Source organism: Sebastes fasciatus, chromosome 22 (genome assembly GCF_043250625.1).
Source record: "Sebastes fasciatus isolate fSebFas1 chromosome 22, fSebFas1.pri, whole genome shotgun sequence".
In the NCBI taxonomy this organism is placed as follows: domain Eukaryota; kingdom Metazoa; phylum Chordata; class Actinopteri; order Perciformes; family Sebastidae; genus Sebastes; species Sebastes fasciatus.
This window is the reverse complement of record NC_133816.1, coordinates 26,023,442-26,040,738: the sequence shown is the minus strand read 5'-3', so window position 1 is coordinate 26,040,738 and position 17,297 is coordinate 26,023,442. Positions and strand designations below refer to the sequence as shown.

Genomic DNA, 17,297 nt, shown 5'->3' with positions numbered 1-17,297 from the left:
AGGGTATCTCCACCATACCCAGGGTATCTCCACCGTACCTAGGGTATCTCCGTCGTACCCAGGGTATCTCCACCGTACCCAGGGTATCTCCTTCATACCCAGGGTATCTCCACCATACCCAGGGTATCTCCACCGTACCCAGGGTATCTCCTTCATACCCAGGGTATCTCCACCATACCCAGGGTATCTCCGCCGTACCCAGGGTATCTCCGCCGTACCCAGGGTATCTCCACCATACCCAGGGTATCTCCACCGTACCCAGGGTATCTCCTTCATACCCAGGGTATCTCCACCATACCCAGGGTATCTCCTTCATACCCAGGGTATCTCCACCATACCCAGGGTATCTCCACCGTACCCAGGGTATCTCCGTCGTACCCAGGGTATCTCCACCGTACCCAGGGTATCTCCACCGTACCCAGGGTATCTCCACCGTACCCAGGGTATCTCCGCCGTACCCAGGGTATCTCCGCCGTACCCAGGGTATCTCCTTCATACCCAGGGTATCTCCACCATACCCAGGGTATCTCCACCGTACCCAGGGTATCTCCGTCGTACCCAGGGTATCTCCGTCGTACCCAGGGTATCTCCACCGTACCCAGGGTATCTCCATCATACCCAGGGTATCTCCTTCATACCCAGGGTATCTCCACCATACCCAGGGTATCTCCGCCGTACCCAGGGTATCTCCTTCATACCCAGGGTATCTCCACCGTACCCAGGGTATCTCCGCCGTACCCAGGGTATCTCCGCCGTACCCAGGGTATCTCCGCCGTACCCAGGGTATCTCCGCCGTACCCAGGGTATCTCCGCCGTACCCAGGGTATCTCCGCCGTACCCAGGGTATCTCCTTCATACCCAGGGTATCTCCACCATACCCAGGGTATCTCCACCGTACCCAGGGTATCTCCGTCGTACCCAGGGTATCTCCGTCGTACCCAGGGTATCTCCGTCGTACCCAGGGTATCTCCACCGTACCCAGGGTATCTCCATCATACCCAGGGTATCTCCACCATACCCAGGGTATCTCCACCGTACCCAGGGTATCTCCTTCATACCCAGGGTATCTCCACCATACCCAGGGTATCTCCGCCGTACCCAGGGTATCTCCGCCGTACCCAGGGTATCTCCGCCGTACCCAGGGTATCTCCGCCGTACCCAGGGTATCTCCACCGTACCCAGGGTATCTCCGTCGTACCCAGGGTATCTTCTCTTTATCTGGCTTCACTAACTCTAACAACAGAGATCTCGCTAAGCGGTCCTATGAAGCTGGTTAACAACTCTTTAAATCTACCCAGAGTTTCTCAGTCTGGCTGTGAAGCGTTCACGTGAACGGGGCGGTGTCTGCAGCATCTGACCAATCACAGACATGGACTACTCAATTTGCGAACGTCACATTACTCGCCCGTATGAGTTGGTGTTTTTACATGAACAACGTGAGCTAATGTGGAGCGTCGTAGAGCTTGAATGCAATAGCCAACGTCAATAAGTTCATTTGTTGATCCATAATTTAGCCAGCTGACGAGCAAAACATCTGATCGGCTGGTCCTCTCAGTCTCAACCAGGACTAACGTTACTGAGTCTGTCCTCTCAGTCTCAACCAGGACTAACGTTACTGAGTCTGTCCTCTCAGTCTCAACCAGGACTAACGTTACTGAGTCTGTCCTCTCAGTCTCAACCAGGACTAACGTTACTGAGTCTGTCCTCTCAGTCTCAACCAGGACTAACGTTACTGAGTCTGTCCTCTCAGTCTCAACCAGGACTAACGTTACTGAGTCTGTCCTCTCAGTCTCAACCAGGACTAACGTTACTGAGTCTGTCCTCTCAGTCTCAACCAGGACTAACGTTACTGAGTCTGTCCTCTCAGTCTCAACCAGGACTAACGTTACTGAGTCTGTCCTCTCAGTCTCAACCAGGACTAACGTTATTAACTAACGTTACTGAGTCTGTCCTGAAGCAGCTCTGACTTTTGACAGTAGTGTTATAATATCAGTAATATGTAATGTGAGATATGATGTCACATCTCCCAGGTTCATGTAATGTAATGGAACTGCATATAAGGCCTGTGTTAATCCATACAGACACTGCAGTTAACACTCAGTTAACACTGAGTTAAATAGTCACTTCTATTGCTATTGGATATATCCAGTTCTAGTAATCATTGGTCATGAAGTATTCTAGTTTATGGGAGGAGCAGAAGCCGTCTCACTGGAGAACAGGCTGAGCAACTCCGCTTTCTGCACCACAGTCTGCTGCTGCTGAACTGAGACTCAAACTTCAGCTTCAACTTTTAAGATAATGTTGACCTGAGTGTCGCACAGTAACGTTACAGACAGCAAACTATAGCAATATTAATCAACAGGGAATATTTGGAGCTCGGGCAGCGAGCATGAGCGCCGTAACCGGAGCAGCGCTTAAACTCTCGGTTATTAGGCAGCATGGACTTGTGTCATTAAAGCAGCACATTTCCTCCGTCATCAGAGGCTTCCCCCACATGTTGTGTCATGATGAGTCCACGAGTGCTGTTTTTATGCCTCGTGTGGACGGTGCAGACACGCCTCTGTGTCCTCAGCGTCTCCGGGGGGACTTTTCAACCATTTATCTCTTATAATTTGAGCTATTATGACTTTCTGCTAGTTGTTAACTAGTAGTGGTGTAACGGACAGTAGTTTATCTGTACCATCATGGTGTGAATGCAGCTCAATATCGACCGATATTCAGTAAAAATGTGAGATCGGCATTAACGTTTTCTAGTCTCTGAACCCGGACGATGCTGGGGACATCAGATTAGTGTTGAATCCGGCAGGAGGAAAGCTAGTTAACGTTGGCAGCACCAGAGCTACCAGCTACCGTAAATGAGGTTCTATTGATTATGATGTGTTCAGGCTCAATTCAGTAAAATTGAGTATTGGGTGAGAGTAAAATGTAATCTTGTAAAATGTAGTTGTTGGTGAGAAACTTGAATAAATCCAGTAGTTTGAAGGAGATGTTTCACAGTAATATAAATGAGATAATAGAGAGGGAATTATTTCCTGTTTAACTTCCTAACAATAGCTCTAAGCAGCTTGTAATACCTCTCCTCACCCCTCTGTCTGTGTGAGTGTAAATGTACGTCAAACTACAAAGATAGTAGGTATTCCACGTATTCCACATGCACTGACTGGTTTCTTCTTCCTGGAGGCGGGCCTTATGCGTGAGGGCCACCATGACGCTGTAAAAGCTGTGAATCTCTAAGACCATTTTGACAGATTCCTTCAGAGATATTAACGTTACATATTATTATGATAGGATTCCCTTAAAGAAACGTCATGAATGTGAGTTATTGGTCATTGAAAATGTTACATTTAAGTAAACTACCACGGTTTGATAATACAACAGTTAATTTATTATGTTCAACAAAAGTGAGTTCTCCTAAATGTTGAGACACCTCATATGTAGGCCGAACAGACATTTACCTGCTGATTACTGAGCACAAATATACTGTAGTAATGTAGCCTACTGAGGCCTCAAGAGCTATGGTGTAGCCACGCCTGTACCGCCCAAAGATCAGATGCAGAATGAATTTTTAGTTATAGCCTTACTAAAAGGAGTTACTATTGCTAAACGCCCGGCGCCTCTCACCCTGGACAACTGTGGTTCCAGAACCAGAGCTACGCGTGGAGGTTAGCCCAACTATATCTAGTTGGTACCGCTCCACCTCCCGCACCATCTCTGGTTCCTTCCCCGCCAGAGAGGTGACGTTCCACAGGCCAAGAATTAGTCTGGGATGCCGGGTATCCGCACGCCTAGATCCCCGCCTTTTCCTGCCGCCCGACTCGCATAGCACCCGACCTCAATGCCTATCCCTGCGGGAGATGGACCCACAGGGAGGCAGCCCCATGATGGTTTTTCGGGCTGAGCCCAGCCGGACACCATGGGCCAAGACCCAGCCACCAGACGTTCGCCGGCAAACTCCCCTTCCGGGTGTCCCTTGTCCGGGCGAGGTTACTTCGGTCCGTTTGGTTCATTTCATTGAGGTCTGGCCCCTCCCCTGAGGGAAGGCTTAATGGAAGGCTGCTGTAAATGCAGAGGTGAGAGGCTTCAACCCTGTGGCTTACAAACTGAAGTGTTGAAGGCTATTGTTACTCTTCTCCTATTAGGATGTTAATGAGGTGACTTCAGCCCCTCAGTTGAGTACTAGCTGTGTTAGAGTGTGTTCGGGATTTCTTAACCCAATAGCAAGCTTAACTGCTATTAGAACCAGAAAGGAAAATAACTAACCACTAGTACAGACTGAAGCAATCCAAAAATCACAACTTACTATATGCTTGGCAAATCATGTGCAAATTAATTTTCAAAAATAAAAAATATGGAAAAATAAATAACTCAAACTTGATTATTTTGCATAAATATTGGAATAAAGTTGGTATTAGATAGCCTCACACGGGGCACCAATGTGTTGGGATTGGGTAGAACCAGCTTTGATTATTAGCAAATATCAAAGATTAATATAAATACAATTATAATTATTATTATGAATTTATCAGTCGCTATTTTTTCTTTTGGCGGTTGTAATGCTAATTGTTGCGTTGTTGTACGCAGAAATAACTGGAAAACAAGTTTCCAGGATTACTGGGTCTTACATTTCCCATAATGCAACTCCCATAATGGGGATGATAATTAATAAATGTCAAGGGGGCGTCTGTGGTGATCAATCAAATGTCTACAGAGGGACACGGCCCTGCAGTTGGTTGTCACAGTTAGTAGTGCATTAGTCAGACTGGAACATTGTGGGTTATGTTCCACTGACATGCTCTAAATGTTCTTTATGGTTCTAGATAGGTCGCTCCACCATGGCATCTCACTGACTCTCTCATTGTCTCTCTCTGTATGTCTGTTGCTATAGAAACGGAGAGGAAGAAAGGGACTGATTCATCAGAGAGTTCACACTGGAGAGAAACTACACAGCTGTGATGAATGTGGGAAAACTTTCCCTTTTCCGTGTGCCCTCAAAATCCACCAACGCACTCACACTGGAGAGAAACCCTACAGCTGTGATGACTGTGGAGCAGCTTTCGCTCAATCAGGTCACCTGAAAATGCATCAACACAGTCACACTGGAGAGAAACCCTACAGCTGTGATGAATGTGGCGCAGCGTTCACTCGATCAGATATCCTAAGAGTCCATCGACTCAGTCACACTAAAGAGAAACCCTACAACTGTAATGTATGTGGGGCAGGTTTCACTCAGTTATATCGCCTGAAAATACATGAACGGCTTCACACTGGAGAGAAACCCTACGGCTGTGATGAATGTGGAGCAGCTTTCACAGCATCATTTAATCTGAAAGCACATCAACGCAGTCACACTGGAGAGAAACCCTATAGCTGTGATGAATGTGGGGCAGCTTTCACTAGATCAGGTTACTTGAAAAAACATCAACGCATTCACACTGGAGAGAAACCCTACAGCTGTGATGAATGTGGAGCAGCTTTCACAAGATCAGGTGACCTGAAAATACATCAACGCACTCACACTGGAGAGAAACCTTACAGCTGTGATGAATGTGGAGCAGCTTTCGCGCAATCAGGTCACCTGAAAATGCATCAACGCACTCACACTGGAGAGAAACCCTACAGCTGTGATGAATGTGGAGCAGGTTTCACTAGATCAGGTGACCTAGAAAGACATCAAAGCATTCACACTCGAGAGAGACCCTACAGCTGTGATGAATGTGGAGCAGCTTTCGCTCAATCAGGTTACCTGAAAATGCATCAACGCACTCACACTGGAGAGAAACCCTACAGCTGTGATGACTGCGGAGCAGCTTTCGCTCAATCAGGTCACCTGAAAATGCATCAACGCACTCACACTGGAGAGAAATCCTACAGCTGTGATGAATGTGGAGCAGCTTTCAGTAGATCAGGTGACTTAGAAAGACATCAACGAATTCACACTGGAGAGAAGCCCTTCAGCTGTGATGAATGTGGAGCAGCTTTCACTCAATCAGGTCACCTAGAAAGACATAAATGCATTCACACTGGAGAGAAACCGTACTGGTGTGACCTATGTGGGAAAACTTTTGGTTCTGGGAGTAAACTCAAAATCCACCAATACATTCACACTGGAGAGAAACCATACAGCTGTGATGAATGTCAGGCAGCTTTCACCACATCAGGCAAACTGAAATGCCATCAACGCACTCACACTGGTGAGAAACCCTACAGCTGTGATGAATGTGGGACAGCTTTCATTCAATCCTTTCACCTGAAAGTCCACCAACGCATTCACACTGGAGAGAAACCATACGAGTGTGACCAATGCGGTAAAGCTTTTTCTCGGAGTAGTTCTCTCAAAATCCACCAACGCATTCACACTGGCGAGAAACCGTACTGGTGTGAGCAATGTGGGAAAATGTTTTCTGATGATAGAAACTTTAAAGCCCACCTACTCACTCACACTGGAGAGAAACCATTCAGGTGTGACCAATGTGGTAAAAGTTTTTCTCGGGGTAGTTCCCTTAAACTTCACCAACGCATTCACACTGGAGAGAGACCATACTGTTGTGATCAATGTGATAAAGCTTTTTCTCACAGTGGTCACCTTAAAGCCCACCAACGCATTCACAATGGAGAGAAACCGTTCTGGTGTGACCAATGTGGTAAAACTTTTACTCGGTCTGATAGCCTTAAAGCCCACCAACGCAGTCACCCTGCATTGTTGTGAACGTTTCTCAGAGCCCAGCTAGCTGTTTCCTCCTGCCTCCTCCCCATGCCCTGATAGCTGTGTTGTTATATTCTGAGCTTCTCTCCACATTGAAGGCTGACCAACAGTAACTTCATGTTCTTTTTTTAAGTTCTTTTTTGGGGGCATTTTTAAGTATTTATTGATAGGACAGTGGATAGAGTGTTGGAAAGGGGGAGAGAGAGTTTGGGGTTAAGTGTCTTGCTCAAGGACACATCGACATGTGACCCGGAGCAGCCGGGGATCGAACCACCGACCTTCCGATTGGTGGACAACCTGCTCTACCCTCTGAGCCACAGCCGCCCTTAAAGGCCCTGACATCAGGTTCTTCCCAAAGACTTAGAGAAGAGGTGAAGACCAACCAGTAAGACACCATGAACCGATGATGAGAATCAGAATGAAACTAATTCTGCCATTAAAATGTACATTAGTTAATATGCTATGTTTAACTGATCATCTGAAAAGAACTGAAGTTTGTTGTACAGGTTGGAGCTCTCAAGCAGAACTAGAGAAACAATATGAATATACAAAGCAGGTTTTATGACCTCCTCCTCCTCCTCGGTTTACGACCTGCACTGTATTCCTTTGGGTGGCTCACACACAGTCACATTAACAGAGACGCATCCAAACTAAAGAAGACTAAATGAAACTGACATTTAATGCATATTCACGTGTACTATAATTGAAATGCTGAGCTAACATATGTTTTAATATCAGAAAGTTTGTTTAACATGTAAATGTTTGGGACAAGAAGGAAACTGAAATTAGAGGGACTCTACAGAAAGATGCACAGTCAGTCTCTAATCCCTCCCCCTGTTCATCTGTGGACCCTTCATGTCTTAGATTAGACATTCCTGTTAGAGGTCATATCCCCATCTGTTATACTGAACTACTTTAGTTTATCTATGTCAGTCATTTTCAATTTATATAACTCAAATGCTCATGCTAGTAACAAATGAAGCTAAAGGTTGTAGATCAAAACCTTCCCTTTAAATTAATCACTTGGTTAGATCTCACCAGCGTACAGACATGTTATTTCTATATATGCGTATTATAGGTCCCCAGAGATGTAAGTCCTATATATAGAATATATGTTTATAATCTACTTAAAGTGTATTACACCTTTTAACATTGTGTGTGAACTGTACACAAATGTACCCCTTTTTACTGTTACATGTGTGTACAGGTGTTTTACGTCGTCTAAGTTGAATTCTAACTATCATTTTGGTAACTTGTATCTCCCTGAGGTCCAGTCTCACAGACATGTCTGCTTCATGGCCCTTTTACCTCTTGCTCTCATCTAGACCGATCTGTGCCGCATGTTGAGATCAATCATATCCAGTCATTTACTGTGTAATTAGTGCACATACACTGTATATATCTACATATATAGGTCTGGCTGTTGTAGCGTTTGTATAACTGCATGTTATGATAACAAGGTTTGTCCATGTTGGGTAATTGATTAATTAATTTGAATTCAATTGATCAGGTTTTATTCAGTGGTTTATATCATATCGGTGTTTGGTACCGTTCTGCAGCAGATAAAGCCCAGATGTCAAACAGGGAAGAATTCATTATGTGAAGTGAATTAATTAGTATCAATCCTGCAAAATAAGTTTAATCGAAAGACTAAATATATAAAAATATACAGAAACGATTCAAACTGAGTCGCCCCGTTGGATCCACCAGATCCAGACAGAACCTGTTACCACTCCTGGTAACCAGAACAACCTCCCATCTGCACATCAGAAACCGTCAGGTGATATAAATACATTCTCAGATGTGAAAGAGTTTGATGATTGGGCTACTAAACAAGTTTAGAGTTTATTAATAAATAAAGTTTGTGTAAGAAATTGTTAGTTAATATCAGATATAAGAATAACAGGAATTCATCAGTAAGCCTTAAACTTAAATTAGGCTCATCCCTAAATTTAAAATATGAAACTGCTTCACAATCTTCCCTAATTGATGCGCCTAGACGTCAAGCGACAAATTTAACGACGAGATATGAGTCACTGAACTGAGCTGGTCACATTTGATTTGTCTCTATTCATAAATGTTCATGGTTTCATTCATCCTTTATCATTCTGTTCCTTTTTCCTTTTGTTTGATCATTTATTCACTTATTTTCTGTTTAGTAGTTTAGTCACGTAGTTACTTAAATAAACATTTCATTTATAAAGAACTTGATTATTTGATGTGTGTGTTTATAAAACAACTCCAATGACTGTTCACTATGTTCAAGAACTCCGTAGCTTCCCTGAGATTACGAGATCCAACTGACTAATATCACATTTTGGGTGGCGTCCTAAATGGAATAATTGAATTGGATATAAGGTTTCATTCTGATATTAAAACTAATTGTGTATGACATCTGCAGCTGAGTGCCGTCACTCTCCTTCACCTTTTACAACAATTCAGGAGTTTATGATGAATCATTTTGAGTTATTAATTATAGATACATATTCTGATATTAATTAATGATAATTATTAATCTGCTCCGTGCAATAAGGCTACACGCCGCCCCGGACATAGATACGGTCAAAAGCACCAAAAACAGAGAATGTGAGCCTTGAGTTTAGAATCATTTATTACAGATGTATTCCCGTTATTGTTTTTATCTGCTTCAGTTGATTCGGTTCCATGAAGCAAACTCAACATAGTTCAAGCTCAGTTACTATGGCAACTGATTCTGGGAAACTAACCCGGCCCGGGGCAGGCTAACTGGCAGGCTAACTGGCAGGCTAACTGGCAGGCTAAGAGTTCCTGTAACACTGACCCGACGGGAAAGCAATGATTTTACCTCTGATGTCGTATTATTTGACTTTACCAACCACTATCAGTCCAAAGATTAAAGTTTATAGAAAATCAACTACATATATATACTTCAGTAGTCTGGGTGATGAAAAATAGGTCATAATATAATAAATATATAAACAAATTGGTCATAATATAATAAATATATATATATAAATTGGTCATAATATACCATTGGGTGAAAAATAGAGTCAGAAAAAAAAGTTTTAAAAAATGTCAAAAAACTAAATTCCGAAAATTGTCAGAAAAATGTTTTAAAAAGTAAAAAACAAAATGTCAGAAAAATGTATGAAAAAAAGAAAAATGTCAGAAAAAAAGTTTTAAAAAATGTCCGGAAAAAGTCAAAAAAAAAAATCAGAAAAATGTCGGAAAAAAAGTTTTAAAAACTAAAAAACAAAATGTCAGAAAAATGTATGAAAAAAAGGAAAATGTCAGATTTTTTTTTTTTTTAAATGTCAGAAAAAAGTTTCAAAAGGTCAAAAAATAAATGTCCAAAAAAAAGTTTTAAAAAATGTCCGAAAAAAGTAAAAAAAACAAAATTCCGAAAAATGTCGGAAAAAAAGTTTTAAAAAGTAAAAAACTAAATGTCAGAAAAAAAGAAAAATGTCAGAAAAAAAGTTTTTTGAAAATGTCAGAAGAAAGTTTTAAAAAGAAATGACCGAAAATAAAGTTTTAAAAAATGTCTGTAAATAAAAAGTAAAAAATTTGTCGAAAAAATAGGTCATAATATAATGAATATATAAACAAATTGGTCATAATATAATAATATATATATATATTATATATATATATATATATATAAATTGGTCATAATATATCATTGTGTGAAAAATTAGAAGTTTTTTTTTTGTCTCTTTGTAGTTGTCTTTCGTCTCTTTGTAGTTGACCCCTGGGCCTGTAAGAATACAACCAGCTGTTATCATGTGACTGTGCTGGACTAGCGTCATGTGATGACAGCTGGGGAAGGTTAAGTGCTGAAGAAGGCCATGGGATATGGTCAAAAGCTCCACAAAGAGAGTTTAGAATGATTTATTCCAGATGTGTTCCCGTTATTGTTTTTATCTGCTTCATACATATTCTCTAGTTCTTATTGTTTCATAGTTGAAAATTCCGGAAAAAAAGTTTTAAAAAAATGTCTGTAAAATGTCAGAAAAACAAGTTTTAAAAAATGTCAGAAAAAAGAAAAAAAAAAAAATGTCCTGAAAAAAAGTAAAAAAGAAAATTGTCAGAAAAAAAATCAGAAAATGTCAGATCAAAAAGTTTTAAAAAATGTATGAAAAATGTATGAAAAAAAGAAAAATGTCAGAAAAAAGGTTTTAAAAAATGTCAGAAAAAAAGTTTAAAAGAATTCTCAGAAAAAAAATGTCAGAAAAAATGTCAGAAATTTTTTTTCCAAAAAATGTCAGAAAATAAGTTTTCAAAAAGTAAAAAACAAAATGTCAGAAAAATGTATGAAAAAAAGAAAAATGTCAGAAATAAAGTTTTTAAAAAATGTCAGAAATTTTTTTTAAAAAGTAAAAAAAAGAAATGTCAGAAAACAAGTTTTAAAAAATGTCAGAAAAAAGTAAAAAAAAAAAAATTCTGAAAAATGTCAGAAAAAAAGTAAAAAAATTGTCGGAAAAATGTTAAAAAAATAACTCTGGATTCAGCTGTTAGTTCATTTTACTACTTTTACATCATGATTTAAATGAGGGATATTGAAGTGTTCCTACTGGGAGGTTGATTAAGTTCCTCTGATTTACAGATACTCTTTATACGTCCATGGACACACACTCACTGGAGTTTTCAGTCCAAGATGGCGGCAGCGTTACCGCAGCGCTGTCAGAAAAGCAGCAGAGTTTCGTCTCTTTGCTTCTAGACTGTTTGGTCAGATGACTCAGTTCAGTTCACGACTCCTCTTCTCTTTGCATCAGAAGGTAGACAATGACAGGGCGGAGTTGTGAGTAGGGATACCATACTGATCTAGATTCTGTGTTTCTATGCTTTATACATTATATACTGGAATCTAGTTTGTTGCTGCATTAAAGGTTTACGCTTGATTTATAATTCCTGTTCATTTTAAAGATATTTTACCGAGTTGCTGGCGTTCGATTTATTATTCTATTAATAAATAATAATTCAGTAAATCTATATCTGTGTATTCATTTATTACATTTTGTTTTACAAAGTTTGAAACTCAAAGTTTAAGTCCAGTCTGATGTCACACACAACAGAATGATCCAGTTACTTCTTCCTCGTGTCCAGCCGTCTTCTAGATCACGTCTTTCCGGCGGTCGGCGCCAGCGAGCGCAGCGGCGTTTGGTTCTGCCGGGTCATCTTTGGTACATCGTGGAGCTCGGCTACATCTCATGATGAGCTCCGTGGTTTGGGATTCGCCACACGCACACGCATCGGAAGTTGTTACTTTCCATTTCTTCATGGACGCCTTGCAGCGTCCTTCGCCGGCCCGCAGCCGGTTCAGTGTGTTCCGACACGCCCCCTTACTGGATTTCAGTTATTGATTGGACGCTGCACCGATCAGACTGATCTGATAACTTTACCTCTCAACATCACTGGAGTTTCAAACCGGAGTGAAGACAGATCACAGATTAAACGTTTTATAGTTTAGTTGGTTTGATATGAGTTACATCATTTCACTTTTCTCTGAAACATTCCGCCTAATAAATAACTTATACTATCAGAATATCAATAACTACAGACGCTTATAATGAATAAATAATATAAAGGTATTGATCCAGTTGAGATGGTTCCTGGTGCAGGACTCAGTCCAGGTAGAAATACAGACCAGCTGTTATTCATGTGCAGGTGTTTGTTCAACAGGTAACAGACTACAGAGAGAAACACTGCTGCTCTGCCACTGAGAACAACTGAGTGTCTTTATTAGTATTATACAGTTCAGACATAAACTCCATCTAAGGTCTCCACAGCTGTTAAAGCCGACTGACAGCTGATCCAGCTGTGATCAGCTGATCACAGCTGGATCAGCTGATCGCTGCTGTCATCAGAGACAGACGTTGCTTCACGTGACGCTTCAGAGGAAACGACGTCTCATGTCTCTAAAAACATATTTCCTCGTTTCCTCTCTCCTCGAGTCTTTTCCTCGCCTCCTCCGCTCTCATCTCACGTGGGCGGGACTAAGACGCGAGGAGAGGAGATAGCTCCATGCTAACCAGCCAGACCTGTATCAGCAGCTTCAACCGGAGCATCAGGAGAATTAGTCCGTGCTGTGTTCAGCAGTCAGAGTGAAGACCTGCTGGATCTCAGAGACCAGGACCAGGACCAGGACCAGGACCAGGACCAGGAGCAGGACCAGGACCAGGAGCAGGAGCACTACAAGAGCAGAATGGAGGCCGACCAGGAGCAGCAGAACCCGGACCAGCGGAGCAACGAGGTCCCCAGTAGACCAGCAGCAGGCTCGTCCTCTGATCCCACCGATGTTCAGGTCAGTGTTCATGACGTCATGGGTTCATGACGTCATAACGGGGGGGGGATTGATGGATTATATTCAGCAGAAGTATAAAACATTGTAAATTAAAAAGAGAACACCACTAATCGGAGGAAATGTCTTTATTCTTTGATTTCTGGGTTGCTGGATAATAAATGTAATCAATAATTGCTGCCAATGATCCTGATCTATTTGACTTCAGGACGTCTCTGACTACAGACATGCTGAACATCAAACATTCTACTGGATTCATTTAGAGATTTTGAAGCGAGTTGAGATCTCTGGCCTGCTGAAGATAAACCCGGGACTGTTGGGGAGTTTCCTGAAATGAACTGAGACACATCTGCATCCGTTCTGATACCTCAACACACAGAGCGTGTAACCACAAACAAGTATCGCATGAGAAATGATGAAGCGAGTGAGTCGTACGTGCACCGTGCACCGCGGATTGAGGACTCTTAGAAGACTTTAGATGAGTTTTCTACGAGTCTCTACGAGTCCCTCCCTCTCCTCCAACTCACATCATCACGTTTAATAATATCTTACAAATTATATTTCCAATCATTGACTTTTTTATATTTAGATATATTTACTAATTATGTCTGAGGTGAGGCTGCACGGTGGTGCAGTGGTTAGCACTGGCGCCTCACAGCTAGAGGGTTGCAGGTTCGAATCCGGCTTGGGACCCTTCTGTGTGGAGTTTGCATGTTCTCCCCGTGTTAGCGTGGGTTTTCTCCGGGTACTCCGGTTTCCTCCCACAGTCCAAAGACATGCAGGTTAGGTTCATTGTGGACTCTAAATTGCCCGTAGGTGTGAGTGTGAGCGTGAATGGTTGTCTGTCTCTATGTGTCAGCCCTGTGATGGACTGGCGACCTGTCCAGGGTGTACCCCGCCTTCGCCCAATGTCGGCTGGGATCGGCTCCAGCCCCCCCGCGACCCCTAACGGGATAAGCGGTTGCAGATGAGGATGAGGATGAGGATGAGGTCTGAGGTGTCTGCTTTGCTCTGTTTAATCTGTCAGACTATAGTCTACTATCAGAAGAGCCATTTTAGCCAGAAAACACAGTTTATAGTCTAAGTATATAGTATATAAGTCTAATGCAGTGAGGGCCAAAGAGACAATGTACTACGGAGTATTAGGGCCACATTGAGGGAAAAACATCTGAGATTTACAGATTGAAGTCACAATATTACGAGAAAAAAAAGTCGTAATATTACGAGAATAAAAGTCTTTGTAGTTGTCTTTGTCTATTTGGAATTGTCTTTGTGTCTTTGTTGTCATGTATTCCACGTCTCACTGACTCTCTCTCTTTATTATATCTGTCTGTTGCTATAGAAACGGAGAGGAAGAGGGGGACTCAAACGTCAGCACTGTGACAAATCCTGCACAACATCTGGATATTTAAAGATTCATCAGAGAGTTCACACTGGAGAGAAACTACACAGCTGTGATCAGTGTGAGAAAACTTTCAAACGCAAGAGTCACCTTAAAAGACATCAAAACGGTCACACTGGAGAGAAACCCCACAGCTGTGACCAATGTGGGAAAGGTTTTGCGAGAGCAAGTTCCCTAAAAATCCATTATGGCATTCACACTGGAGAGAAACCGTACAGCTGTGGTGAATGTGGAGCGGCGTTCCTTCACAAGAAAAACTTTGAAACCCACCAACGCATTCACACGGGAGAAAAGCCGTACAGCTGTGATCAATGTGAGAAAGTTTTTGCCGCTCAAGGTGATTTCATAAAACACAAAAGTCTTCATACTGGAGAGAAACCGTTCAGCTGTGACGAGTGTGGAATGACTTTCGCAAGGCAAAATACTCTTACTCGTCACCGACGCATTCACACTGGAGAGAAACCGTACTGGTGTGACCTCTGTGGGAAAACCTTTTCCCGGGGGTTTGCCTTACAGGTCCACCGACGTCTTCACACCGGAGAGAAACCGTACTGGTGCGAACAGTGTGACAAGGCTTTCATTACATCAGCTTTACTTAAGAACCACGAACGTAAGCACACGGGAGAGAAACCGTACAGCTGTGACCAGTGTGGGAAAACCTTTTCTCACAGAGGAAGTGTTAGTGTCCACAAACGCGTCCACACGACATCGTCTTGAACAGTTTACAGAGCCGGGCTAACGTAGCAGATTCCTCCTGCCTCCTCCCTGATAGCTGTGTTGTTATCTTTGTCTCTTTGTAGTTGTCTTTTGTCTCTTTGCATTTGTATTGTACTCTTTGTCTCTTTGTAGTAGTCTTTCATCTTTTTGTAGTTGTCTTTTGTACCTTTGTAGTTGGCATTTGTCTGATTGTGGTTGTCTTTTGTCTCTTTGTAGTTGTCTGTCGTTTCTTTGTAGTTGTCTGTCGTCTCTTTGTAGTTGTCTTTCGTCTCTTTGTAGTTGACCCCTGGGCCTGTAAGAATACAACCAGCTGTTATCATGTGAGTGTGCTGGACTAGCGTCATGTGATGACAGCTGGGGAAGGTTAAGTGCTGAAGAAGGCCATGGGATATGGTCAAAAGCTCCACAAAGAGAGTTTAGAATGATTTATTCCAGATGTGTTCCCGTTATTGTTTTTATCTGCTTCATACATATTCTCTTGTTCTTATTGTTTCATAGTTCAACATTATATTTTCCTCCTTTGTGTAGTTTTCAATCTTTATTTTACTTTCTTTTTTTTTTTTTTTATTTAAATGAGGATATTTAGGTGTTTCTACTGGAAAGTTGATTCATTAATTTAGAAAAAAAATCCAAAAAATAGTCTGAAAAATGCCCGAAAAGTGTACAGAAATTGTCCGACAAATGTCTGAAGGTGTCCAAAAACAAGTTTTAAAAAATGTAAGAAAAAAAGAAGAAAAATTCCGGAAAAAAGTTAAAAAAGAATGTCTGTAAAATGTCCGAAAAACAAGTTTTAAAAAATGTCCGAAAAAAGTTTAAAAAAAAAAAAAGTCCAAAAAATGTCCTGAAAAAAAGTAAAAATGTCTGAAAAAAGTTTTAAAAAGTCAAAAAAGAAATGTCAGAAATTTTTTTTTTTTAAATGTCTGTAAAATGTCCGAAAACAACTTGATGTCAGAAAAAAGTCAAAAAACTAAATTCCGAAAAATGTCGGAAAAAAGTTTTAAAAAGTAAAAAACAATATGTATGAAAAATGTATGAAAAAAAATGTTTTTAAAAAATGGCAGAAAAAAAGTTTTAAAAAATGTCAGAAAAAAGTCAAAAAACAAAATTCCGAAAAATGTTGGAAAAAAGTTTTAAAAAGTAAAAAAAACATGTCAGAAAAATGTATGAAAAAAAGAAAAATGTCAGAAATAAAGTTTTAAAAAGTAAAAAAAAGAAATGTTAGAAAAAAGGTTTTAAAAAATGTCAGAATACAAAGTTTAAAAGAATTCTCAGAAAAAAATGTCAGAAAAAATTTATAAAAAAAGAAAAATGTCGGAAAAAAGGTTTAAAAGGTAAAAAACAAAATGTCAGAATTTTTTTTTTTTTAAATTTCTGTAAAATGTCCAAAAACAACTTGATGTCAGAAAAAAGTAAAAAAACAAAATTCCGAAAAATGTCGGAAAAAAGGTTTAAAAAGTAAAAACCAAAATGTCAGAAAAATGTATGAAAAAAAGAAAAATGTATGAAAAAAAGTTTAAAAAAATATCTGAAAAAAGTTTTAAAAAGTCAAAAAAGAAATGTCAGAAATTTTTTTTTTTAAATGTCTGTAAAATGTCCGAAAACAACTTGATGTCAGAAAAAAGTCAAAAAACTAAATTCCGAAAAATGTCGGAAAAAAGTTTTAAAAAGTAAAAAACAATATGTATGAAAAATGTATGAAAAAAAATGTTTTTAAAAAATGGCAGAAATTTTTTTTTAAAAAATGTCAGAAAAAAGTCAAAAAACAAAATTCCGAAAAATGTTGGAAAAAAGTTTTAAAAAGTAAAAAAAACATGTCAGAAAAATGTATGAAAAAAAGAAAAATGTCAGAAATAAAGTTTTAAAAAGTCAAAAAAATAAATGTCAGAAAACAAGTTTTAAAAAATGTCAGAAAAAAGTTAAAAAAAAAAAAATTCTGAAAAATGTCGGAAAAAAAGTAAAAAACAAAACAAAAAAAGTAAAACAAATTGTCGGAAAAATGTAAAAAAAAAGTAAAATATAATGTCCAAAAAAATAACTCTGGATTCAGCTGTTAGTTCATTTTACTACTTTTACATCATGATTTAAATGAGGGATATTGAAGTGTTCCTACTGGGAGGTTGATTAAGTTCCTCTGATTTACAGATACTCTTTATACGTCCATGGACACACACTCACTGGAGTTTTCAGTCCAAGATGGC

The 17,297-nt window shown here is 40.3% G+C and overlaps 1 protein-coding gene and 1 pseudogene across 2 annotated transcripts; both read left to right on the top strand.

Annotated features, from left to right (window-relative positions):
- LOC141760656 (uncharacterized) overlaps positions 1–8,909 on the top strand; it is a 10,926-nt pseudogene extending 2,017 nt beyond the window's left edge.
- A 3,623-nt stretch (positions 8,910–12,532) lies between these two features.
- Positions 12,533–17,014, top strand: LOC141760680 (uncharacterized). 2 transcript variants are annotated; one of them, XM_074623710.1, is made up of 5 exons: positions 12,533–12,983; positions 14,323–15,782; positions 15,860–15,969; positions 16,329–16,421; positions 16,546–17,014. In XM_074623710.1, the coding sequence occupies exons 1-2, from the start codon at positions 12,885–12,887 to the stop codon at positions 15,097–15,099; spliced, it is 876 nt and encodes a 291-aa protein (XP_074479811.1). In that variant the 5' UTR covers positions 12,533–12,884; the 3' UTR covers positions 15,100–15,782; positions 15,860–15,969; positions 16,329–16,421; positions 16,546–17,014. The 2 variants fall into 2 exon arrangements, with proteins under 2 accessions (XP_074479811.1, XP_074479810.1); XM_074623709.1 differs by having other exon boundaries at positions 14,323–15,969.
- The last annotated feature ends 283 nt before the right edge of the window (positions 17,015–17,297 follow it).